This window comes from Leopardus geoffroyi, chromosome D1 (genome assembly GCF_018350155.1).
Source record: "Leopardus geoffroyi isolate Oge1 chromosome D1, O.geoffroyi_Oge1_pat1.0, whole genome shotgun sequence".
Lineage (NCBI taxonomy): Eukaryota > Metazoa > Chordata > Mammalia > Carnivora > Felidae > Leopardus > Leopardus geoffroyi.
In genome coordinates, this window is record NC_059329.1 from 73,803,073 (window position 1) to 73,827,483 (window position 24,411).

The following is a 24,411-nucleotide window of genomic DNA, read 5'->3' on the forward strand; positions in this document are numbered from 1 at the left end:
CTGCCCCTCCATGAAAGAAATACAGCCCAGGGAGCTGTGGGCTCTTCACCTGGGGAGGTGGTGGTGATTGGAGGGAGACTAGTGTCTCTGTCAAGATACTCCCCAACCCCCAGGCCCCAGAAGGAAGTTCCCTCCCCAGGTACATGATACATACACTTGGGCTTGCGAAGGGGTATTGGGTGCACCTCAGCAGTGATGGTTTTAGATGAGAGCAGCTGTTCCTTTGAGCCCCAGTCTTCTTCCCACTGCTTCTTAAACTTCTCCTCCTCTTCCACAATCCTGAAATAAGATCCCCCTGCCTGTGACTGGGGTCAGGACTTTTACAGGCCCACCCTCTGCCTATTGGGAAACCCTAACCAGCCTGGGGAGAGGCTGCATGGCTCTAGCTGTGATGAAGAAAACAAAGTTCCTGGCACTTGTATTCGACATCGAGTTGTCAATGCCACCCTGGGGATTACAGGACTATGCTCTAGTTACCTTAACGTGATGGGCTTTACTAGAATTATGGAATGGCTACCAGGAGACAAGAAGGCCAGGCAAACTGGGCCTGGAGGGGGCCTCTGGCTGGCCACAATCCCAAGAGCACACTCACGTCTGCACGCAGACATGTGGACCCAAGCACTCACTGTTCCATCTCCTTCCGGTATCTTTCATTCTCCTCTGCTGCCTTCTGGGCAATTTCTTTTTTTCTTCTGAAACACAAATTCAGATTGGCATGCTGGAGTCTATGCAAGAGAAGTTCTCTCTTCCTTGTAGCTAATTCCTAATTTGAGAAAGGTTTAAAATTTTTCTTATGGGCTCCCTTCCAAGGATGCCTGGACCAGATTTGGATGCTGGGGAAGCGGGTCCAAGAAAATCTGGGCCTCGTGCTCTTGTGTGGTTTTGCCTGGCACTGCTGAGCAGAGATTCTGTGCTGCCAGGGATGGGAGGCGGATCGACGCAGGCCACACTCTATGTGTCTACCTTCAAACACTTAGATAAAGTGACTGACAGTAGGCAGGGCCTTGCTGGAGTCAGGTCCTCTGGGAGGAGGGCCCCAGGCAACATGTAGCCGGGGCCACTGGCCAAGGCCAGGGCAATGGGCAGAGGTACCACCAGGGCTGATTCTCCAGGGTAATTCTGTGATGGGGAAGAGGGAAAGATCCTGTCCACCTTCCTTTTCCAAATTGTTTTCACACTCCTAGAATGTATCTGGATTTGGATTTTGACAGTAGCTTTTTATTTGTGAATTGCTCACCACATTTATTGTCCCAGTCCATCATCTCAACCAACCCTAGGATGGGTGAGCCTTATTACCACAGACAGGTGTGAATCCCAGCTTGGCCACATGTGACTTTGTTCACAAGTGGCTTAACCTCCCTGAGCTAAGACCTCTCTGCCTCCTCACCTGTAAAATGGGTCGATACCATCTATCTTCCAGAGCTATTGTGGGAATTAAATTGAGCAAGACATAAACAAGGTCCTGATTCAATGCCGGCCACATGACTGATACTCAACAAACATTAGCTACTGCTGGTAGCATCCTCATTTTCCATACTTCTGGGTTTTGGAAGTCAAGGGCCCTCCTCAACTAGAAGGGGAGAGCTTGGTGGTCTGGAGGCAAGGGATGGATACACTGACCACCACTGAACCCATCTGGTCTGAGGACAGGCCTCAGGGGGGCAGGATGAAGCTGGCCCAGGACACGGTGGGCAGGGAGGAGAGGGAGGGGGCACCCTGGCTGGCCACACTCACTGTCGTTCCATCTCCTGCTGCTCCTGGAGGATCTTGTTGGACTCCATTGCCAGCCGCTTCTGCATGAGAAGCTCCTGCCGCTGTAGCTCGCGCTGCCGTGCCTCCTCCAGCCGCTCCCGGTCTGTCAGGAACAGCTCTCGGCCCTCAGGGGAGTGAAAAGAGACCTCCTGCTCAGTCTCCCAGGGAACCCGGCCAGCCACTGCCACAGCCCTGGGGACCAAGATGCAGGTTGTCCTCTTATCAGCATGGCGCCCCGTGTCAGGCACTGTGGCTCCTATTGTCTCTGAGCAAGCTTCTCCCCACTAGGCAGAGATCTCTCCCTCTGCTCTGTCAGAGCTTCAGGAAAGGAGACCTTCTGGCCCTTCCCAGGAGTGTGTGCCAGAGATCAGGGGTCTGAATGGCCGGAGTTGGAAGTCAGGGGTTATGGGGCCCTACCAGGTCATTCTGGACTTACAGCTCCAGCTACAATGGAGATGGTCAGGCTGCGGCTACTCTTCAGCACGTTGACGGCCTGGGGGGACAAGCAGACAGACCTTGTCTGAAGCCTGACAGCCCAGAGCAGTCAAGGCCTCTAGACATCACAGAAGGTCTCAGACCCCATGGCAGGGTTGGGGGGCGGGGCATGGGAAGTGAAGGGCAGACATGATAATGGCCAGCAGGTGGAGACCCCGCATCTCACCTCCTTGTGGTCCAGGTTGGAGAAGTCGATGCCGTTGACTTCGACAATCTGGTCCCCTGTCTGGAGGAGAAATGGAGAGGGTTCAGTGTGTCTCCACTATCTGTAAACCCACTCGGCTGCAGGAAGGGCTTCCCCCGGGGGCCAGAGTCACATATTGGGTCTTCCAGTGGCTGCACCTCAGCTCTTCCTCATGAATAGAGCAGTTAGAAAGCTCTAATGGTATCCTCCCAGGGTGCCTACACTTCATGTTTCCTTTATCAGCTGTCAAATATTATCCCATTAGAGGTTCATTCCTTTGGCTTAATTTGTATTTGCTTTAAAAACTCAGTTTGTAGACATAGGAGCCTTGGGTTTCTCATATAGCAGAGGCCTTATTGAGCCATAATAATATTTTGTATAATAGCTAGCACTCATCAGTCTCTTACTATGTGCCAGGCACAGTTGGAAGCATATGTATTAATTCATTTAATCCACACAATGACCCTAGAAGGAAGACTATTGCCCCCATTTTTCAGGAGAGGAAACTGAAGTGCAGAAAAAGGAAGTAACGTGTCAAAAGTAGAGATTAAGAGTTCTGGGGGCACCTGGGTGGCTCAGTTCGTTAAGCATCTGACTCTTGATTTTGGCTCAGGTCGTGATCTCATGGTTCATGAGTCTGAGCCCTGCGTCGGGCTCTGCACTGACACCACGAAGCCTGCTTGAGATTCTCTGTCTCCCTCTCTCTCTGCCCCACCCATGCTTGTGCGTGCATGCGCTCTCTCTCTCAAAAATAAATAAATAAACTTAAAAAAAACAAAAAAAAAAGAGTTCTGGCTCTGGCACCAGACTACCTAGGTTTGAATCCCAGCCCTATTACACTAGGTACATGATCTTGGAAAAATCATACACTTTCTCCAGGTCTCAGTTTCTCCATCTGTAAAATGACGGTACCTAATTCTCAGAGTTCTTATACATTTTAAAGGGCTTAGAAGAAAGTCCTACCCTGTAAACACTCAATGAATGTCAATTCTTTACTATTACTACATCCCCAAGGTCAGGACCAAAGGCTCTCAGAGCCAGAGAAGACTAGAAAGGTGAAACGTGAAGCCTTCACTTGGCGGATGGGGAGGAATCATCAGCCAGCGGCTGTTGGGAGAGGGCTGTGTGGAAAGGCCTGCACCTCCATCACTAGCGTGATGACCAGGGTCATCGTCTGACCCTGTACCCCTCTGGGGCATCCCAGTGTCGGTCACTCACCTCCAGCCCCACCTCAGCAGACAGGGAACCAGGCTTCACGTTGCTGATAAAGATGCCAGGTTTCTGGATGGGCCCACTGGAAATGCTGTGGGAGAGATGGGAAATATGGGTGAGGCTCTGCTCATCCCTGGCAGTGCTGCTCATTCTCAATGTCCTGATCCCTCTGCCTGTGTGTCCCGTACGCTGGCCCCTCAGGATCCAGGTCACCCATGAGGCTCAGTACCCATGGGACTCCGTCGTTTACCTGTCCAGCCTCATTTCCCTGCGGCAACAGCCACAAAAAAACTATTTGTAATTTCCCGCTACCCAACCCCTCACCCAATATATGGCATATGCTGTTTCTTCTTTCTTTCCATTCCTTGAGATCCAAATGCTATCTCCTCTACAAGGTTTTCACCAAACTCCTTATTCTATCCCAAGACTAAAATAGTTGCTCCCTCCTCAGCGCTCCTAAGATACCTACACCAAGGATGGCATTCGTACTGTTATTTTCCCCTCTCACATCTGTGGCAGACATCACGAACTGATCATAGCACTCTTTTCCACCAAACCTAGATTTGGTGCCTTAGAGGTCTTTTCAAAACACAGCTGGCCCTTGAACAACATGACTTTGAACTGCATGGGTCCACCTGTATGTGGATTTCTCATAGTACAACCCTGTAAATGCATTTTCTCTTCCTTATGGTTTTCTTAACAATAGTTTCTTTGCCCTAGCTTACTTTGTCGTAATAATACAGTATATAGTATATAAAACACAAACTATGGGTTAAGCAACTGTTTATGTTATCGGTAAGGCTTCCAGTCAACAGTAGGTTATTAGTAAATTTGGGGGGAGTCAAAAAGGGGTCAGCTGTAGGACTCCAGGCAGCCACCGCTAATTGATGAAAAATAGCACAGGACAGGAGACCTATTTGCCATCTCTGATGCAGAAAGCAGCTTCATTAGAGTCCTTGCAACTCTACACTGTAAGTATTTAGTGGTTGGGAAGGAGGGACTCTTTAGCACCTATGCTTGGCAGAAAAGCATTGAATAAATGTGAATGAGTAGAAACAATATGAAAAAGTTAAATAATAATAGCTAATGTTTACCAACTGCTTACTACCTACTAGGCACTAAGCCGGTACTTTATCTCTACATCTCATTCTTGCTCACAACAGCTGGTATGGGGGGATCGTCATTCCCAGTTTATAGAGGGGGAAACTAGGCTCAGACTGGTTAAGTGACCAGTCCAAGGTTCTAGAGCTCACAGGTGGAGAGCAGGGGCTGGAACCTAGATCTATAAGTGTAGCACCTGTGTGTGTAATAAGACTACCTCAGGTGGCCTGATGCCTGTTTGCAATTCCCTGGCTGCCACTTAAGGAACCCCACGAGGTAATAAATGACAAGGGAACTGTAACAGAGATGGCCAGCTAGACGGGCCCCTTTTGCAGTGACTCAAGAGCCCACCAATGGAACACGGCTCTGCCTTTGGGCCTCAGTTTCCTCATCTATAAAATGGGCCTGTCAGAGCTGTCCCTCTGGCTGTATAGGGCTGTTGTGAAGCCCAGAGAGGAAATCGGACACTGAGAAGTGTCATCTCCTCAGAAGCAGCAGTGAGAAAGGGGAGAAGTGTTAGGGGTCTCCTGGGGTCTACTGGCCATGAGAGAGCCCCAGGGCATGACTGACACCCACCTGCAGCCAAGGCCCCGGGATCCTACCAGACTGATGAAGACCTTCTTCTCCTTGTTTTCCCGACTGCCGGGGAAGCCCAGGCTGCTCCGCCCACCCTGGAGGAAGGATGGGATAAGGGTCACTGGGTGTCCACATGTGTGCAAGTGGTCTCTTGATTTCATAAAGTCCTTTAGAGCAAGTGCTGTCTTCATATAAGACGGCTTGCCATTATGTTCCTAGGGGGTATGTCTGCCCCAGCTGGGCCTGGCTGGATGCCCTGGGGGCCTCAGGGATGTTCTGGATGTCTCTGGATGTCTTGGGAGCCTGTCTAAAGCCCCTGAAGGCACATCTCTGGGGCATGCCCTCCCTTTGGGACCTGCTGCCCCTCCTTGAAGACAACCCTCTCCAGACCCCATCACAGGTGGTCCTGGCCCTTACCTCAGATTCTGACACAAACTGATCCACATACTGCCATTTGAGGGGTTCATCAGGAGAGCTAGTGGGACGGGGATGTAAAAGGGCAGTCATTAGAGAGAGATGTTTGAGGAACCAGGCTCCAAATCCAGATCTGCCCATCTGGAGCCTCCAGCCACTTCTGGCCCAGGAGCAGTACTGGTTTGGTGGAAGCCAGACCCCAATGCCTATCCCAGGACACTGAGCCCACAGGGAAGAGTCTGTCTGCAGAGGAAGGTCCTGCTCACCTCTTCACGGGAATCAGGCCGATGTCTGTGGGAGAATGGCATAGGGGTTAGGACGGTGCCCCAGGAGCTAGGGACCCCACTGCCTATCCCACCCCACCCCGCCCCTCCATCAGTACCCCTGGTCGTCTGGCCTCACTCACGTCTCACTTTGATGGACACGGTCTTCTTGGTGCGGATGAGGTTGATGACTTCCTCATGGGTGCAGGAGGAGATGGAATATCCATTGATCCGGACGATCTCATCCCCTACCTTGGCCGCAGACAGAGGGAATGAGCACCAGGTTGAGAAGGCAGCTGGGCAGGCTTGCCACTAGATGCTCTGGGCCTGCTCTCCGGGAAAGGGGACGATGACGTGCCTTCCCTCAGAAGAAACCTCGGTATGTACCCTAGTACCTTGTTATAACCAACCCACTCTCCATCAGCTTGAGGGTTCCCAGGATAGTGACATTTCTAAGCAGTCTTTCTGATGCAGATGGGGGAACCTACATGGAGCGGGTGTGAGAGGCACAGAGAATGGGTAGCAGAGCTGGGACTAGAACTCCGGACCCTATATCCTCCCTCCAGGGTCCCTTTTCGCCACTGGGTCACCATCAGGTTCTATAACGCGTGCAAAGGGCAACCTTCACCTAGGTTCAGGCAGTTCTTCCTTGGCCTTTGTCCCACCCCGCCCACAGAGTAGGTTCTCCTGTCTTTGTTAATCACTATAACACCATAACGGAGTTGGGGTGGGGAACTTCCATGATTCCTGACCCAAGTTCACATCACTGACACACACTCACAATATCTTTCTTTCCACTCTATGGAAGGTTAATGGGCATTTTAACTCTGTCACAGCCCTGACCTCTGAATTCCCACTTGGAGTAAGCAAAGAAGAATGAATAAACACAAGGCTTTGGCATCAGATGTCCTGGATTCAAACTCCTGCTTCCATTTTGTTTCTTTTCTGCTTCCATTATCATTATTATTATTTTTTTAAGTAGGCTTCATGCCCAGTGCGGACCCGGATTCAGGGCTTGAATTCACGACCCTGAGATCAAGACCTGAGCTGAGATCAAGAGTGGGATACTTAATCCACTGAGCCACCCAGGTGCCCCCCAACCCCCCCCTCCTTCTTCTATTCTTATTTGCTGCACAACCTTGGGTAAGTCTCCCTCTCTCTCTCTCTCTCTCTTTTTTTTTTTTTTAATTTTTTTTCAATGTTTATTTATTTTTGGGACAGAGAGAGACAGAGCATGAACAGGGGAGGGGCAGAGAGAGAGGGAGACACAGAATCGGAAACAGGCTCCAGGCTCTGAGCCATCAGCCCAGAGCCCGACGCGGGGCTCGAACTCACGGACCGCGAGATCGTGACCTGGCTGAAGTCGGACGCTTAACCGACTGCGCTACCCAGGCGCCCCTCTCTCTCTCTTTTTAAATATTTTTATTACTCAAAGAAAATCTTCATTTTTTTATTTAGCTTTCTGACTCTATGTTTGTGCTTTCAACACTTTCACGACGATTTTCTCCTCTTTAATAAGGAAAGCACGCTTGATCCTGTCAGGAACACACTTAGCACACATGGAACCACCATAGGCCCTGCTGACGTGTTTTTCCACTTTAGGCAACCTCGGAAGAACTGTAGGCGTCACAGCACGAGCTCCTTGAAGCTGGCCTGGGCACATGCCACATGTGGAGTCTGGTGCCTTCCCAACCTTCTTGGTCTAAAGGTAAATGATTCTATTGCCAGAGGTTCGGGACAGCTTAGTTTCATCAGAGGCTGTTTTGTAGGACAGCCTACGATGGTATGTCAAACGCTATACCATACGGAATGCCCGTGAACATTGTCCTCGGAAGAGGAAACAGGACCTTGGGCAAGTCTCTTGAACTTTCTGAACCTTAGTTCTTCTCATCTGTAAAATGGGGAGATGCCCAGGCAGCTGTGAGAATTAAGTAAGCAGGTCCATGTAAAGCCAGCCAGCACCTGGCACACTGGACAGTAATCAATCAATGGTCACAATTGTTACCATTAGTTGGGCCTGAGCCCTAAATATTCTTGCCCTGTTCGCAGGACTTTGACCTCATTTGATTGGGAGAGACAGGGGCTCACAGGCCTGCAGGGACAGCCTTTGGATACAGATCTGTGGTGAGCTCATCCCCTGCTAGACCACTGCTGTGGGCCCCTCTAAGCACTTTGGCTCTGGGGGTCAGTCCTGAAGCTCCTCACTTAACAACTGCGGGGCTGGAGGCACCTCGGTGACTTAGTCGGTTAAACGCCCAACTTTGGCTCAGGCCATGATCTCATGGTTCGTGGGTTCAAAGCCCTGTTGTCAGGCTCTGTGCTGACAGCTCAGAGCCTGGAGCCTGCTTCAGATTCTATATCTCCCTCTCTCTGCTCATCCCGTCTCTCCCTCTCAAAAATAAATAAACGTTTAAAAAAAAAAAACTAACTGTGGGGCTGGAAGGACCCTTAGACATCACATGAAATCAAGGCCCAGGGAGGTGATGTTTTGTCTAAGGTCACACAGCCATTAGCTGCAAAACACGGACTGGATCCTGGATGCCCCTTTCTAGCCTGAGGCCAGCACAAGTCAGCTGACAGTTTAACTCACACCACATGTGCTGTCCCTTTGGGGACTTGTTGGTACATGTGGGAGACACAGTTGACTCTGTGGGGTCTGGGAGCTAGGCGGGCCCACAGCCTGTGAGGGGTTCGCTAGGCCAACTTCCACCTTCTACAACATCATTACAGAATCGCTTCTCAATATTGCCACCTGAATGCTTCCCTTCCACATCTCAACACAGACCCCAATGTTCACAGGGGCCTGACAAGAGTGGCAAGGGGCTTGAAAAGGTGTCACAGGGAGAGGCTCGCTAAAGAACTCTCTAGATTTCTGGGCACATCTCATGTGAGGAGAGCAGCTGGTCTAGTTCTTTGCACCCACTTTTTATAATGACTCTGTGTTTCCGTTAATCAAATGAGGAAACTGAAGCTCAGAGAAATAAAGGGATTTGCTCAAGGTCAGCTGATGGGTAAAAAGTGTTCCTGGGAAATGAAGTCAGGTTTCCCACACAGACAACAAGCATTGTCTCTTGGGCATTTGGAAGCAGGGAGGAAGGGCACCTGGCCAAGCCTGACTGCAGTTCCCTGCATCCTGTCCTCTCTGGATTCTTGCCACCTGTCACAGATGATCTCAAGTCCCATAGGAAAGGCAGAGATTACTCTGTCCATTTTACAGCTGGGACAACTAAGGCACACAGAATCATTCTCTAGCCCTGGATTATACAGCATGTTGTGCAGCAGAGGCTGCCCTGTGCAGGGCAGAGGACATAGGTTCAGACAGGATACATTTGAAGAAAGATCTAAAATATGGGGCTCCTGGGTGGCTCAACTGGTTAAGCGTTGACTCTTGGTTTCAGCTCAGGTCATGATCTCACAGTTTGTGAGTTCAAGCCCTGTATCGGGCTCTGTGCTGACAGCACGGAGCCTGCTTGGGATTCTCTCTCTCCCTCTCTCTCTCTGCCCCTCCCCTGCTTGCTGTCTCTCTGTCTCAAAATAAATAAGTAAACTTAAAAAATAAATAAATTAAAATATGTCCAATAGGTGGACAAGAATGGAGAGATGGGAGTCCCAGGGCTGAGTCCCATTAATGGGTCCAAGTTCCCCACCTGGGGACCAGCGTCACAGGTCAAATCAGCAGGGCCTTCAGTCCAGGCAGTCTGGACATGCCCCTCCCCTGCCTTCCAGAATCTTCTCCTGTCCTCAGATCTCAGGCATGAGATCTTCCCAGAAACATGAACCCCAGACAGGTGAATGGATGTGAACGTTTTCCCCAAGCTCCTCTGAGTGAGGCTCCCTCTCTTGTTCCAAAAAGGAACCTGCTTAGGACCCCAGTCAGAATGATTCCCACACAGGCTGCGATATCAGCTTTCCTCTCTCTCCCGCTCCAGCGTGGAGCCCTGCAAAAGGCCCTTTGTGCAAGGCCCACAATGAAATGACGATCTGAGGGACAGCAGCACAAAGGACAGATGAGCCCGTCAGCCCAAGAAAGAGAAGATAATTCATAAGCCTGAGAAACAGGTGGGAAGGTAAAACTCCAAGTTTCATTAAAATGTCCTATGTCCCCAGTCATGGAAGCATCGTTGAGAAATGCTTGTCCTCAGAGGAAAGCTCACCCTGGAAAAAAAGAGGGCCTCAGTCGATGCCAAGAGAGGAGCTCATTATGTTTTTTCTCTGGCTGTGTTTCTGGGCTGGAAAATGTGCCCCACAGGAGCAGAGTAATGAAGTGGCTGAAATTTCAGCCGCCACTGGCGAGCCGTGAGACAGGGATTTAGAACAAAGCAATGTCTGTCAGCTCCCACTTTCCACCTCCCTCTCCATGGGGCTTTGTACCATAAGTCTTGGAGACCCCTGAAGCCCCTGTCTTGGCAGCCTGATAACAAACATGCTGGCAGCTTTGGGAGGTAGTGGGAGGGCCTCTTCGATGCGGACACACAAAACACAGCTCTGTGCTCCAGCAGGAGTGAGACCTGGAGGTCGGCCCATCTCTGCTCGGACACTGAGATCACTGAGGTGTGGGACCCCAAGGGAGAGGCACCTGGGGTGCCGAAGAGAGATCCCTGGGCTTGGCAGACACAAGACCTGGTTTCAAATCCTGACTCTGACACTTAAGGGCTGTGACTGTTTGTATCACGACAACCTGATGAGGTAGGGAGTATTATTATTATCCCCATTTTACAGATAACAAAACTGAGACATGGGGTTAAGTAATCTCATCATATTTCCATTGCCAATGAATAGCAAAGCCAGGACAGTCTGGCTTTCTAGGGTCTATGCTCTAAAGCACCATACTACACCGGGATTTCCTTTACCCTTCCAGTAAAAGGCTACACGTCTGAAGCTTCAGGTGTTAGGATATAACTATGCTCTTCCTTTGGGAAGTGGGGTGGGTGGTGAAGGGCAGTATCCAGGTTCCCAGCTTGACCGAAGAAAACCGGCAATTGCCTGCAGCCTGATGTCTATGGGCCGAGGAAAATCTGTCAGGATGTGACAGTCCAAAGGAGACTTTCCTCCCCTAAAGTCTCAGAAAGGTGAGGCGACCATGTTCAGAGGGGAGACAGGAAGCCTGAGGCCCTGACCCTCCATTCCCCTGAACTCTGCTCACTCACCTGGAGGCCGACACTGTCAGCCTGACCCCCTTTGATGAGGTGGGAGATGAAGAGCCCACAGCCGAACTCGAGGCCCCCACGAACACTGAGGCCGAGGCCTTCAGGGTGCAGACGGTCCAGACGCACCTCCTTCAGCTTCCTGCCATAGGAGAGGTCAGTGATGGCTCGGCGCTGCCCCATCCACTAGCACGTGGATCCCATCCCACGTGACCCTTCCCGCACCTGCCTCTGTCCTGGCAGCTCCCTCCATACCTGGAACGCCGGGGGGTCAGCTGGTCGTATTCCACCTGGTGCTTCAGTGGGATCAGGGGCCTGATGGCGTCAAACAGCGGCAGGCGGCTAGGCTCATTGATGACCAGCTTCAGGTCTCCCACAAGCACGACCACATCCATGGTTCTGCGGAGACACGGGGGATGCCTGGAGCCTCACCCATGGCCTGGGTGACATCCAAGGATTCCCAGAGGGTCCCCACCCACTGGGTCCAAGCCTTGGAAATGGGGAGAATGCTCCTGAAAATCCCAGAGTCCCTAACTCTGGGCCAGTTGCCTCAGAAGAGCTTTGTTCTTTCACGTTAAATGTCACAAGGACAGGGGTGGGGTAGGGATCATTAACCCATCCTCACAGATGAACTCTAAGCCAGGATTCAGACTCAGCTCTGCCTAATTCTGAAGCCCAGGATCTTCCCAGCCAGGAAGCTTCGTGCGAGATGCTGGTGACCCTTCTCATACCCCACTTCTGATCTGCAGCTAAGCTGTATAAAGTCGGCCCTCACGGTATCTCTCATATGACTCCTCTTCACACCGTTCAGATCCTCAGCATCTCTGGCCTGCTCCTCTCTAGCTGTCAGCCGACCTGCTCACTCTCACCTAATGTTTTCTAAATATAAGTCACTCTCCTTCTCAAAACCCTTCAGTGGCTCCCCACTGCCCAGAGGACATCATCCATTCTCCTTGAAGGACTCAGGGCCTCCACGGCCTGTCTCCGTGGAGCTACTCCAGGCTTGTGGCTGTTCATGGCCTCTGTGTGCCCTGGGTTCTACTCCCCCAGATTACCTGTCACTTTCCTGTGCTTTCATGTCTCTGCACCTGTGCTCATATTGATCCCTTGTCCTGGAATGTCCTTCTCTGATATTTCCACCTATCAAAATCCTTCTTACCCTTCAAAACCTAGCTCAAGCCGTCCCGGTCCTCCCTGCCATGATTAGAAGCAAAAGCTCCTTTCTTCACCCTGCTTTCACTTCACCTTAGCAGTTATTCTGCTGTGACTTATATTGGAGTTCTTTGTGGTTGTAGTGTCTGTATACTCCCCCCACTGAGTCACGAGTTACTTAAAGAAAGAAACTAGATCTTTTTCATTTCCAGATTCTGCCTGGTACCCAGCAAGTGGTAGGAGCTTACAAATGTATGCTGGATGAATAAACAAGTGACATCTGATGTGTAGCTGGGGGCAGCTGGCATTTCTTGTTCTATCTCAGCACTTACATTCTGTTGAACCTTTCTGGCTACTTGATAGCCTCATCCATTGGATTGTGAGCAAACTGAGGGCAGCGACCAGTCTGTCTTGTTCACTCATGTGCCCTCAGCTCCTAGCACAGAGCCATGCACAGAGTATTTGTGTAAACATTTGCTAAGGCAAGTGAATGGTGTGTCCATTTGATTCCCAGGAGCGCTGAGCATCTGTCCCCCTCCTAGAGTTCCCAAGGATGGGAGGGGGAGGTCCTCCTTTCTCAGAACAAGCCATCCCAGGGCTCTCTAGAGACAGAGGTACCCCGGGGTGGTCCATGGGAGCTGGACCCAGCACACTTACTGGTGATACATCCGCAGCACATCATACAGATAGTCCTTCTCCGCATCATTTTCAATCAGAAAATCCACCTAGAAAACCCAAGGGCAGAATTATAACCCCAGGCCCAGCACTCCCATAGCAGACCCCGGGGAGGGGGAGGCCACTGCCAAGGGCCTCCTCAGCACCTCCACAGGGCTGGGGCTGTGAGAGGAGGGCAGCCAGGGGCCAGGCTGGCCCTCTGACCGTAACACATCAGATGCATGCAGATCACCCCAAAGTGGCCACAGGAGTACCTCTGCACATCCAGATGTGGCCAGGCTGAACCTCATCCCCAGGCAGGTACACACACTCATATGCACACACATGAACCTCCGCGTGACCGTGATGCACTCCCATGACAGCAGTGTTACCGCTCACCCCATGGCTATGTCACCAGAGTCCAGAGTGGCAATGCCAGTGTCAGATCCCTGGTCTGGAAGAAGCCCAGTGTCTTACCTGATGGTGACTGTAGTGCCGGATAACTGCTTTCAGAAAGGATTTGGGCCACTCGCTCAGATAGCACATCCTACCCGCTGGAAGGACCCTACCGTTCTTCTCTGTCACCAATGCCAGGGGCAACTTTGCCTTGTCCTGTCCTGGCCTAGGCTGGGCTAGCCCTGCCGTCTGTCCACTAGTCAGCCTCCTGGCTACTCCTTCACCTCTCCACATCCCTTCAGTCCCTCACCTCCCCTCCCCCTCCAGGGGGAGAGTCAAGTTACATCATTTCAACTTTGCTGACGTCAATGGCTGGGACTCCAAGGTCAGGGTCAGGAGCTGTTTCATTAGCACCTCAATCCCAGGGGAACTGGTGGGTAGAAGCCCCAGATTCCACTCCCTGGAACAGTTCAGCGTGAATCTCTACACGCTGTATCCTTGACTCTCTCTTTAGCCCAAGACTGAATAAGAGGGCAAGAACAGCTTCCAGCTGGGAGGCGGGTCAGGAGGCTCTGAACTGTGCATGGTCAGGAAAGACTCTACAAGAGGAGGCTTGGATTCCCCTTAAATGAAGGCAGGGTTCAGGTGGGAGGAGGCAGGACAGTCCATCTTGCACCAGTTTGTGACCTACTCTTTTGTGATGAGCTGGAACTGAGCTAAGAGGGATAGAACCAGGAGGCTGTGGCAGATGTGTGCTGAGGAGTGATGGGAAGGCGGTGGCCCAGGGCTGACCAAGAGGATAGAAGGAAGGCGCTAGACCAGAGCAACTGGAGTGCATTCATCATTCAGTAGACACCTCTGGGCACTGCACACCTCTGCATGGCACAGTGCTGTCGAGGATCTACTGCATGCCAGGTACTTTCCACTGAGCGCAGGGTATTAGGACATTGGCACAAAGTGCCCTGGAGCAGGGGCTCCTTGAATTCGGCCCTTGGACTGCTCCTTGTTCTCTCATTCAGGCCATACTCTGCTTACTGACTGCCAACCATGTCTAGGAACTTTATGTAAATTCTCTTAACCTCCCAACAAACCTCTGACATGCATGGATACTATCATCCCCCTTTGAGAGATGAGAAAATATAGGCTCCAAGAAGGAGCAGAGCTGAGACTCCAATGTATGCCGGCTGGCTCTAAAACCTTTGCTTTGTTTCTGACCACCACATAGTATCCACTTACCGGATACAACTTTTTGTAGGCATTCGTCTAACAGACATTTACTGAGCACCTACTGTGTGCCAGACACTGCGTCTTTTTCTAATTAGATTTAAAAATCTTTTCCTTTTCTTGGATCTCTCTTGACATGGGCACAGAAACCCCAAAGGAGCCCAGCATCTACAAATACTTTATCACATCAATCCCTCCTTCCCGGCCCACCTATCTCTGGTCTCCTCCATCCTGCATCAGCATTCTCTGGCTGATCCTCAACTAACTCTTTGTTATCTGTCTGTATGGTAGGGGGAAGGGGGGCTCAGGCCCCCTGTCTAGGGCCCTTGTGGCAAATTCTGCGTTTAGCCTTGGGCCCTTTCCAGCCTCATCTCCCAGCATTCCTCCATATGGACTGGCCCTTCAGGAGAGCTGCACAGGGAAAGCAAACAACATTCAGCTCATGCAAATACAACTCCACGTGTGCACCCTGCCAAAGACTGAGAAAGAGAGCAACAGCAAATTAAATAATGCATGTTGTTCCACTCAACGAACATCTGCCCTTCTCAGGCTGTTGTGGGGACTAAATAAGCAAATATACACAAAGTATTTAGAACAGTGCCCAGGGCTCCCAAATCTTGAGGACTCTGAAACATGTGCTGAGTCTCTTCCTTTCTGTCTCCAGACCCACTCTGCAGCCTTCTCCACACTGCCCTGTGTCCCAGGATGCTTTGCCTGGGCTCCCTGCCCTCTGACACCCAGCTGGTGTGAGAGCCCGAGGAGAGAGAAAATGGGGTTCTGACTCCCCCGCTCACACTCTCTGCTACATCACCTTACAAGCAGCTCTGAGCTTCTGCCTGTAGCCATGGCTCTCCCCTTCCTTTGCCCCTTCAGGAGCACCTGGGTTCCTGCTGCTGCTCCCAGGCCCTGTCACCACACTTTGTGGGTTCACGTGTCCCTGCCCATCCTTCGTAAAGCTCTCTTTAGTCTCCCATTTGGGAAACTGTTGGGATAAACCACACGCTTCTTGCCTCAACTCTGGCCGGTGTGAAACACTGGCTCTTAGCAGTGGTAGTACCAGCAGCATTTTCTCTCTGTGAGCTCTTCCTCCACCTTTTTTTTTTTTAAATTTTTTTTTTCAACGTTTATTTATTTTTGGGACAGAGAGAGACAGAGCATGAACGGGGGAGGGGCAGAGAGAGAGGGAGACACAGAATCGGAAACAGGCTCCAGGCTCTGAGCCATCAGCCCAGAGCCCGACGCGGGGCTCGAACTCACGGACCGCGAGATCGTGACCTGGCTGAAGTCGGACGCTTAACCAACTGCGCCACCCAGGCGCCCCTCTTCCTCCACCTTTAAGATGCCTCAAACATCAGCTCTCCTAGGTCAAACCTCTCCTCATGCTCCCCCACAAGTCCTGTGCTGTCATTCTGCGCACGTGACACCACTTAGTTCCCACCCCTGCCACGGCACTCACCAAGCTCTGTTGTACATTCTCTCTTTACTCTCCTGTCTCCCCACTAATCTGTGTGTGGCCCAGACACGGGGTTGGGAGGAGTGTGGCAGGGTGAGGCCAACAAGCCCCTTCCCCAGCTGACTCTGCACTTCTCTGGGCTTCAGTTTCCTCATAAAATGGGGATAAAAGTACCTATTTCATAGGATTTCATCCTTCTTTGAGACCCTAATCATTTTTTTTTTTATTATTATTCATTGAGTTAATGCCTGGCACGGTACCTGGCAAATAGTAAGTGCTAAGTGTTTGTTGACTAGAACTAAGTAAATGAACACAGATTCTTTTTTTTTTTTTTTTTATTTTTTATTTTTTCAACGTTTATTTATTTTTGGGACAGAGAGAGACAGAGCATGAACGGGGGAGGGGCAGAGAGAGAGGGAGACACAGAATCGGACACAGGCTCCAGGCTCTGAGCCATCAGCCCAGAGCCTGACGCGGGGCTCGAACTCACGGACCGCGAGATCGTGACCTGGCTGAAGTCGGACGCTTAACCGACTGCGCCACCCAGGCGCCCCTGAACACAGATTCTATATTCTCAGCAGCTAGCAGGCCGTGGGCACTCCATAAATGTTGCTGGAATGAATGGATCCAGCCACACTTCTCCCCAGGCCTTCAGAGCACTACCCCTGGGTAGTACTGGGTATATTTGGTTCTTGTTTTATTATTCTTCATCCTTTCAAGACACCTGTGTGTTGCTGGCTAGTTGGTGGCATTTGTTTCCATTTTTAAATTTTTTAAAGTTTATTTATTTCTTTTGAGAGAAACAGAGAGAGAGAGAGAACAAGCAGGAGAGGGGCAGAGAGAGAAGAGACAGAATCCCAAGCAGGCTCCCCCATCACCAGTGCAGAGTCCAGTGCAAGGCTCAAACTCATGAACCATGAGATCGCGGCCTGAGCCGAGATCAAGAGCTGAATGCTTAACTCACTGCACCACCCAGGTGCCCCTAGCTGGTGGCATTTGACCCAGTGCTTGGCACACCTGATCATGCCCTCTTCCCCTGCTTCTCCTACCTCACTTGCTGTTCCTTCCTCTCTTCCTCTCCTCTAAAGGTTGGGGTGCCCTGGTGCAGTCCTGGGTCTTCTTTTCATCTTCACTGTGTCCCTACATCACCTCATCAGTTTCAGAGGTTGAGCTACCATTTATTCCTCAAGGACTCACTGCAGCTTATCTCCAGCACAGACCTCTCCCCCCATCTTCAGACTCCCACAGCTCCTGGCCTTCTTTGTCACCTCTCTACTTAATGCTTGAACAGGCATCTCAAACTTACAACATTCAAAATGGAACTCTTGGTTTCCACCACCTCCCATCTTGTCCCCACCAACCTGCTCCTCCCAAAATGTAGACTCCCCTTTGATGCCTCCCTCTCCACACCCACAGCCACCCATCACCAGAACCCACTGGGTCTACCTTTTCTCATGTCCGGGGTCTGACTGCTCCTCATGCTAGTCCAAGCTCCCACCTCTGGCCTGGGCTGCTGTAGGAGCCTCCTGACTGGGGTCCCCCTTCCACGCCTGGCCCCTTCAGTCTGCTCTCTACCAGCACTCAGAACAATCCCTCGTGTAAGGTGCAAGGCAGTCGTGTCACTCCCCTGCTGGCTTCTCATCACTCTGAGAACAAAACCCGAAGTCCTGACCCTGGTCTACAGGCCCCCACCCCACTCTAATTCATCACCCATTACTCTTCAATCTGTAATTCCTCTCAGAAACACCACCCTCCCTGCTGTTCCTAAAGGCTTCAGGGCCTTTGTATTTTACTGTTCCCTCCTCTTGGAATATTCTTCCAAGTTCTTCCACTCCTTGGAATGGCTCCTTCCCTCCCTTCTTTCTAGATGTCTGTTCAAATATCACCTTTTCAGAGAGGCCTTCCTGACAACCAACTGGTTGCTCTCTGTCCTCTCATCCTAGTTTATTTTTTCCATGACATGTATCACTACTTTGCATTGTATGATACTTGTATTGGTTTACTTGTTAACTGTCTGTCTTCCCCACTAGAGTGTACTAAGGAGCCAGGGACTTTGTTTTATTATTCAATGGTTAGAGTAATGTTGGGCATATATTAGGAGCTCAGTCAATGTTTACTGCATGAATGATTAGTAAAACTTTGGAAGGCAGGGGGCCTTTCTGACCTTCTTATTGATCCCCTCCCTCCTGCCCCCAGGGGCCTGGCCTCAGCAGGGTACACTACAGATATCCATAAATGAATGATTACTGAACAGGCAATAAAAACTTTTTGAGCAAATGAGTAACCAAGTTCCTCCAACATGCAGGCACAGTGAGCAGAAGGGCAGCCTTCTTTTGAAAATCTGGTTCTCCGGGGATGAGGCTTACTTGGTCTCTGATGCTCCCCTTCCCTCTCCTTGGTATCCTGGCCCAAGGTGGTGACTGGGAAGGGCATGCAAGTACTGCTGATGTCCTTGGGAAACTGCACAAGCCCAGAGAAAGGGACTCTACTCAATAGCCTGGAGCCTGCTGGCTCATCCAACAGGATGCTCTGCAGGTATCTGCAGGTGGCCATGGACCAAATGGTTACCACAGGTCCAGAGTAGCCAGTGCTTGAATTCCTATTTAATCCTAACTGTCCAGTGTGGTAAGCACTGTGAACCTCATCTCATAGCCGAGGAAACTAGAACTCAGTGAGATTAAATGGCTTGCCCAAGGTCTCACTGGCGGTGAGTGACAGGGTTGAGATTTGACCCTAGTTCTGCCCAACTTCATATAATAGACAACAACAATGGACATTTGTTGAGGACTCACTAAATATCACAGTCTATTTAAACTCCCTACACCATTGTAGATCTCACCCAACACTCACAAGAACTTTAGTAGGCAAATATTATTGTTATCTTCATTTAACAAATCAAAGAACTGAAGCACAGAGAGGTTAATAACTTGCTCAAGGCCACACAGCACTTTCCATGACAATATACCACTTTTAGTGCTACTCCCAACAGATAAAGATTTCCATTACAAACCATTCCTAAGGGGTAAATTTGCACTACAGCACTAAGGAAGGGACACCTAGAAAACAATCAACAGAAGCTGTAAATTTCACCCAGTATGGCTGTGCTCCCCCATCTGTATCCTCTGCTGCTTTGTTCTCTCTCCCTAGTTCCTAGATGATCTCAACCTGGGAGGGGAAGGCTCCTGCCGTCTTGGAGGCTGCAGGGCACAAAGTCCAGCCTAGGCCTTGCCCACATGGCACCGGCCCCGCCTGCACACACAGGGGCATAAATAGGTAATGACTCTTGTGATGAGGAAGAGCAGGGCAATGGAAACACGAAGACCCAAAGTCCTTTGGAACCTGCAGGCCCTGGTGAAGAGAAACAGGGGCTAACTCCAGGGCAAGTCAGACACCAGGGACTCCATAGGTAATTCTTGAAAGAGAGGCAAAGATAGTACCCACAGGGAAGAGGCAAAAGAGGACCTGACATTACTTTCTGCTCAGGGGCAGGAAACTGAAATTCAAGCCTGAGCCTTGCGGTGGGGATGAGAGGCTGTGCTCCTTTGAAGTGGGTTGCCTGAAATCCACACTCACCAAATGTCCCCTGCGGCTGAAATTTCTCCCCTCACGTCTCTGCACAACAGGATGCACTGGTGAACAGTTTCAGGCTCCCCTTGCTAGTTGCCAGCCCCAAACTCCTGCTGAATTTCCAGCTATCTCTCATCCTTAGAATACCCAAGCCCTCTTTTTTAGGAGACTTCTGCCAGTGTGAGCTTCCTCCTTTGTACTCCCACCAAACCTTGATCCCAACACTCAGCACCCAGTCGTGGGTAATTATTAATGTAGGGTCTGCCTCCCGCTTGTGTAGCCAGCAATGTGAGGGCACAGATGAGGTCTGGCACTGAGTGGGTACTCCAAATACATTTATTAACTGAATGATTCCCCCTGGCCCTTAGCTCCTGTGGCCTCTACATTGGCTGGCTCCTCTGGCTCCCTGGGCCTCTCTGTGAGGAGAGAGGGGTTAAGCACCCTGACTTTGCCTACCTGAACTCTCCTCCCTCAGGCCTGGGAAGAGGTTTGGCCTGGTTTAAAGACACTGCCCCATCGGGCTCTGTGATGGCCTCAGGGCACAGAGTCACCTGTCCCTCAGGCAAAGCCTGTGGGTGGCTCCAGATATCCCTGGCTTCACCCTTGGGCTCTGAAGCATCCTAAGTCTTAGTGGGGAGGTCTGCTGGGTTACCTCCAATGGTCCTCTCTGGTCTCAGGACCTCAGCAACTCCCGCACAGCTCTGGAAACAGTTCTGGAAATACCCTGGGCGAAATCCAGCCCCTTTCTGTGAGGGCCTGAGAATCCTGAACCATCCTTGATGTCCCTTACTGGGACACACCAGGGGAGTTATAGCTCCATCTGAAGAGTCTGGCTGACTCTCCGTACCTCCTCCCTTCCTCCCACTGCCCCCTTGTCAGTGCCAGGGGCTTGCTTCTCAGGCCCTAAGATATGCCCTGAAGTGGGGAAAGGCGCTCTGAAGTGGGGAAAGCCTCCCTAAAGTGCTTCTAACTCATGTTTTGAGGTCAAAGGACAGAGAGAGATGACCAGCTTTCCTTCCCACCAATTCTCACCTCTCAGACACTGTCCCATACCCTCTCCATATGCTCCAACAGCCCTGAACTTGGGGCACTAGGAGCTGGGGGACTGACTATGGGGCATGTCAGAGAAGCATCCTGTCCTCAGGCCAAGGCTGGAAGGAATTCCAACCCCAGAGAAGTTCCCACCCTTGGAGAGCAGAAGGAGAAAGGGCACTTTCTGGAGATCGGTTTATGGGTTCCCACACCTGGAGTCCTAGTGTCCCCTCCCTTATTTCACTGGAGATCCCAGCTGGAAATCAAACGACTCTCAGGGGTCCCAGTGCATCCACAGCTCTAAGTCCGGGCTGGAAAAGGGAGGGGTGGCACTCTGTCTGACAATCCCCCACTCACCCTGTCCAGGACTCCGGAGTCCTGGACGCTTTAGGGGCCCCTAAAAAGCTCTGACCTTGTGCCGGAACTCTCGAGCCACCTTCCGGTCCATGGCTGGGCCAGATCGCAGCGTCGCCACACAACTCGCTACTTCGGATGCCTGGCGGCCCCAAGCCGGCAGGAGCCGCAACGAGATCCGGCAGCCCTGGGAGCGGTGGGGGCGTGGCCTGGGCGCGGAGGGGCGGGGCCTGGGCGGGGCCGCTGGGCCGTCCAGAACACCTGTCCGGAAGCTCGTCGCCTCCCACCGACGCCCTCCGGAGCAAATGTCCCCGACTGTGTGTATGTTGTGGTGGCGGCGGTGATTGAACTCGATGCTGGCCCTCCCCTTGGAGGGTTCGATGAAATCTACACGGGTGTAGGGAGTTTAAATAGACCGTGATAGTTAGTGAGTCTTCAACGAATGTGCGTTGTTTTGTTGTTTATTATCTGGAGTTAGGCAGAACTGGAGTTAAAATCTCAACCCTGTCACTCACTGCCAGTGAGACCTTGTGCTCCCCTAAACACAAGCAGTTGAGGGAGAGGATCTCAGGAGGCCTGGGGAGGTTTAAGACTTTTTTGGGGGGGTCAGACTACTTTTTTGTGGAGGTCCTGAGACTCACATCAGTGGGTAGGGATAATCAATGGATGCGCAAATAGAGGCACATTCGTGCACTCCTGAGGCTTTCACCCACTGCCAGGCATCTCACCTCCAGCGTAATTCTATAAGGCCTCCTCCATGGGCTTATTCCCATTAGGAAGAAATCTTTGATCTGTGAATCCCTTCAGTCTGGGTCTTATGAGGCTCATAGAGGCCTGAACCTGTGGGTGGCAGTGCCCCTCCCGAACCAACTTTCCATCCCACATCCCTAGCCCAACCTCACTCCAAACACACACACACACACACACACACACACACACACACACACGCTCACTGAGGCATGGACAGGCCTGGCAGTGACATCCTGATTTACTGCTGACCTTTACCCAGGGCCCAGACCCCATCTGATTCATTTGATTGATTCAGCCAAAGTTCGCTCAACTCCTAGGTCTAGGGCTGGGGTGCAAAGACAATGATGAACCAAGCCTGGGACAAACTGAGAGGAAAGAGTGGATTAGGAAAGAGGTGATAAAAATAGGTGTGAATGAGAGCGAGTGGGACCTTTAATCTTGGAGCTTGTTTCTGGATTTAACCCATGGTGGGAGCCTGGTCTGTGTGCACCATGCCAGGGAGCAGGGGTCAGGGAGATGGACAGCAACCCAAAATACTGAACCACTTATAATCATAACTTCAGGGACACCTAAAGACCCCCCTCCTTTTCATCTTATCCCCAATGGCTGAAGCTTTGCCAACAGACTTGTTTTTATTTGAGCTAAATTATTGCCTACTTTAGGATATAAATCCTTCCTGGAGAAGAAGCTTGAAATATTATCCATGTTCTCACCTTAGTATTAACTAGTTAAGGCAGAGATAAAAGGTGAAGACTTGTGGGATTTTCAAAGGTCCAGGAAAGACACATAAAATATATTCTCCTCTAACTTACTTTGTTAATTTTCTACATCTGTTAACTAAGTCATATGGCTGTTATTTCATAGAATGTAGGCAAAGTGGCAAATGTCCTTACAAGGGGAATGCAGTCCACTGGCCACCTCAGTCATTTTCCATGACCACCACTCCCACAGACTCTCTCCTTCTTTAAATGCTTTATCTTTTGGTTTTGAGGACAGCACTAAGTTCTGTCTCTCCTCTCCTGTGAATGTTCCTTTTCAAGTTTTGTCTTCACCCATTCCCTAACCAGGGTTCCTTAAGTCTCCATCTTTGATTCCCTCCTCTTCTTCTCATCTATGCCTACAGCTCCAAATACTCTCTGTGGGGATGTGTGCTTTATTTCCCACTATATTCCCAGAACAAGGTGTGGTAAGAAATAGATGCTCAACAAATTTGTTCAATGGATGAATAAATGAATGCATCCCAAGTTTATATACCGAGTCCACCACCACCATTATCATCATAATTTCTGCAAGACTTGCATCTGGTTTGTATTCCAACACTTAGTTAGCCAAGGGAGTGATACACAGGTTCCCAAGGCTGCTAAGCCCACATTTCCAACGTTAAACAATTCCTTTTAGAGGGAGTATATCTTGTTCAAAATTAAAATGTTTTTATTTGTTTGTTTTTGTATGTTGTTGTTAAAGTCTGGCCTTGATGGGATCAATAATGAGTGTGAGGCACTTCTGTCATTCAGTCAACATTTTCTGAGCTGGGGCCTGAACTAGTGCTGGACATACAGAGGACTAAGTCATGATTCATTCCCTAGAGGTGCTCAGAACAGGTAGAGTAGGGACTTGGGGAGCCAGGAAGTTGTAATGGGGAGTGGTGGGAGCATAGGCTAGGATTCTGCAGGTTTGATTCTGATACTGACAACGGACCACCGAGCGGCATGTCCCAGGGCTTCTGTAAAAGGAGAGTGGAAGACTAGACTCACACAAGCATCTTGGGTGTTTGGTGGAAGGGCTTTCCAAAACCCAGGTTTCTGAGTCGGGGATCTTTGAAGGGTAAGGGATGTTGGGGGCTGCACTTGCTATCTCCTTGCTCCACCGGGGTACTTAAGGCTTAGTGATCTGAATCCAGCCTCCCCTGGGGAGGGGCAGCCACAGGTCATGTGGGGCAAAGGCTGGGCTGAGATCTGGCGCCTAAATTATGGTAATGAGCGGGGCAGTCCTGTCACTCTAGCTCCGGGAGGAGCCCAGAGCCTGGGAGGAGGGGCCAGGGGAACCTTCAGACCAGAGAGAGAGGGACTGCGGTCGCCGAGTGGAGATGTGACCCTGCGTTCGCCGGGACAGACACTCGAGCTCCGGATCCTGCGTTCAGGCTTCCCAGTCCCCTTGCGCCCCTATGGGGGCCCCGGCCCCGCGCGGCCCCGCGCCCACGCTCTGCCTGCTACTCGCCTGCGTCTCGCTGCCCTGGGGTGAGCCGACGGGCCCGTCCCTGAGGGTGCAGGCTCTCGGTGAGAAAGGGTGTGGGCTAGGGGAGGCCACGGGCCGGGGGGGAACCTTTAGGAAAACCGGCCTCTGGGCAGGTTTCAGAGAGGGAGGAAAAAGAGGTTTGAGGGAGGGCAGGGCCACGGCCAAGGAGAGGGTCGGAGGGGGCGCGGAAGGAAAAAGAGGCCGGCGACAGCCAGGGGAATGGGTCCCACGTTAGGTAGGATGGAAGAGACCCCAGGTGGGGAGCTAGAGAGAACTGGGGCACAGAGAGTAGGAGGAAAGAGGGAGGAGACCCTTGTAAGAGAGGTCGCCAGAGAGAGGGAGAAAGGATTGAAGTCTGTAGGGAGAGAGAATGGGGGGGATGCAGAAGAGGCTTCGTAGCAGGTGAGAGGATAGGTGGTGAGAGACCCAACAAAGAGAGGCCTGGCTTGAGTG

General features: G+C 51.1%; 2 protein-coding genes and 1 pseudogene across 2 annotated transcripts in view; 1 reads left to right on the forward strand and 2 right to left on the reverse strand.

The window, feature by feature from the left end:
• Positions 1–21,177, reverse strand: part of USH1C (USH1 protein network component harmonin) — a 47,329-nt gene extending 26,152 nt beyond the window's left edge. The window contains exons 1-14 of the mRNA XM_045484674.1: positions 21,032–21,177; positions 12,951–13,018; positions 11,397–11,540; positions 11,145–11,283; positions 6,141–6,249; positions 6,001–6,025; positions 5,738–5,795; positions 5,321–5,415; positions 3,650–3,734; positions 2,414–2,473; positions 2,189–2,245; positions 1,735–1,877; positions 627–692; positions 155–279 (exon numbers count right to left, since the gene is read on the reverse strand). Of these exons, the coding sequence (XP_045340630.1) occupies positions 155–279; positions 627–692; positions 1,735–1,877; positions 2,189–2,245; positions 2,414–2,473; positions 3,650–3,734; positions 5,321–5,415; positions 5,738–5,795; positions 6,001–6,025; positions 6,141–6,249; positions 11,145–11,283; positions 11,397–11,540; positions 12,951–13,018; positions 21,032–21,067 (1,210 nt within the window). The 5' untranslated portion in view covers positions 21,068–21,177. The remainder of the gene's footprint in view (positions 1–154; positions 280–626; positions 693–1,734; positions 1,878–2,188; positions 2,246–2,413; positions 2,474–3,649; positions 3,735–5,320; positions 5,416–5,737; positions 5,796–6,000; positions 6,026–6,140; positions 6,250–11,144; positions 11,284–11,396; positions 11,541–12,950; positions 13,019–21,031) is intronic.
• Positions 7,423–7,801, reverse strand: LOC123601439 (annotated as a pseudogene).
• A 2,619-nt stretch (positions 21,178–23,796) lies between the features above and the next one.
• OTOG (otogelin) overlaps positions 23,797–24,411 on the forward strand; it is a 90,850-nt gene continuing 90,235 nt past the window's right edge. The window contains exon 1 of the mRNA XM_045482522.1: positions 23,797–23,999. Coding sequence (XP_045338478.1) covers positions 23,888–23,999 — 112 coding nt within the window. The 5' untranslated portion in view covers positions 23,797–23,887. The remainder of the gene's footprint in view (positions 24,000–24,411) is intronic.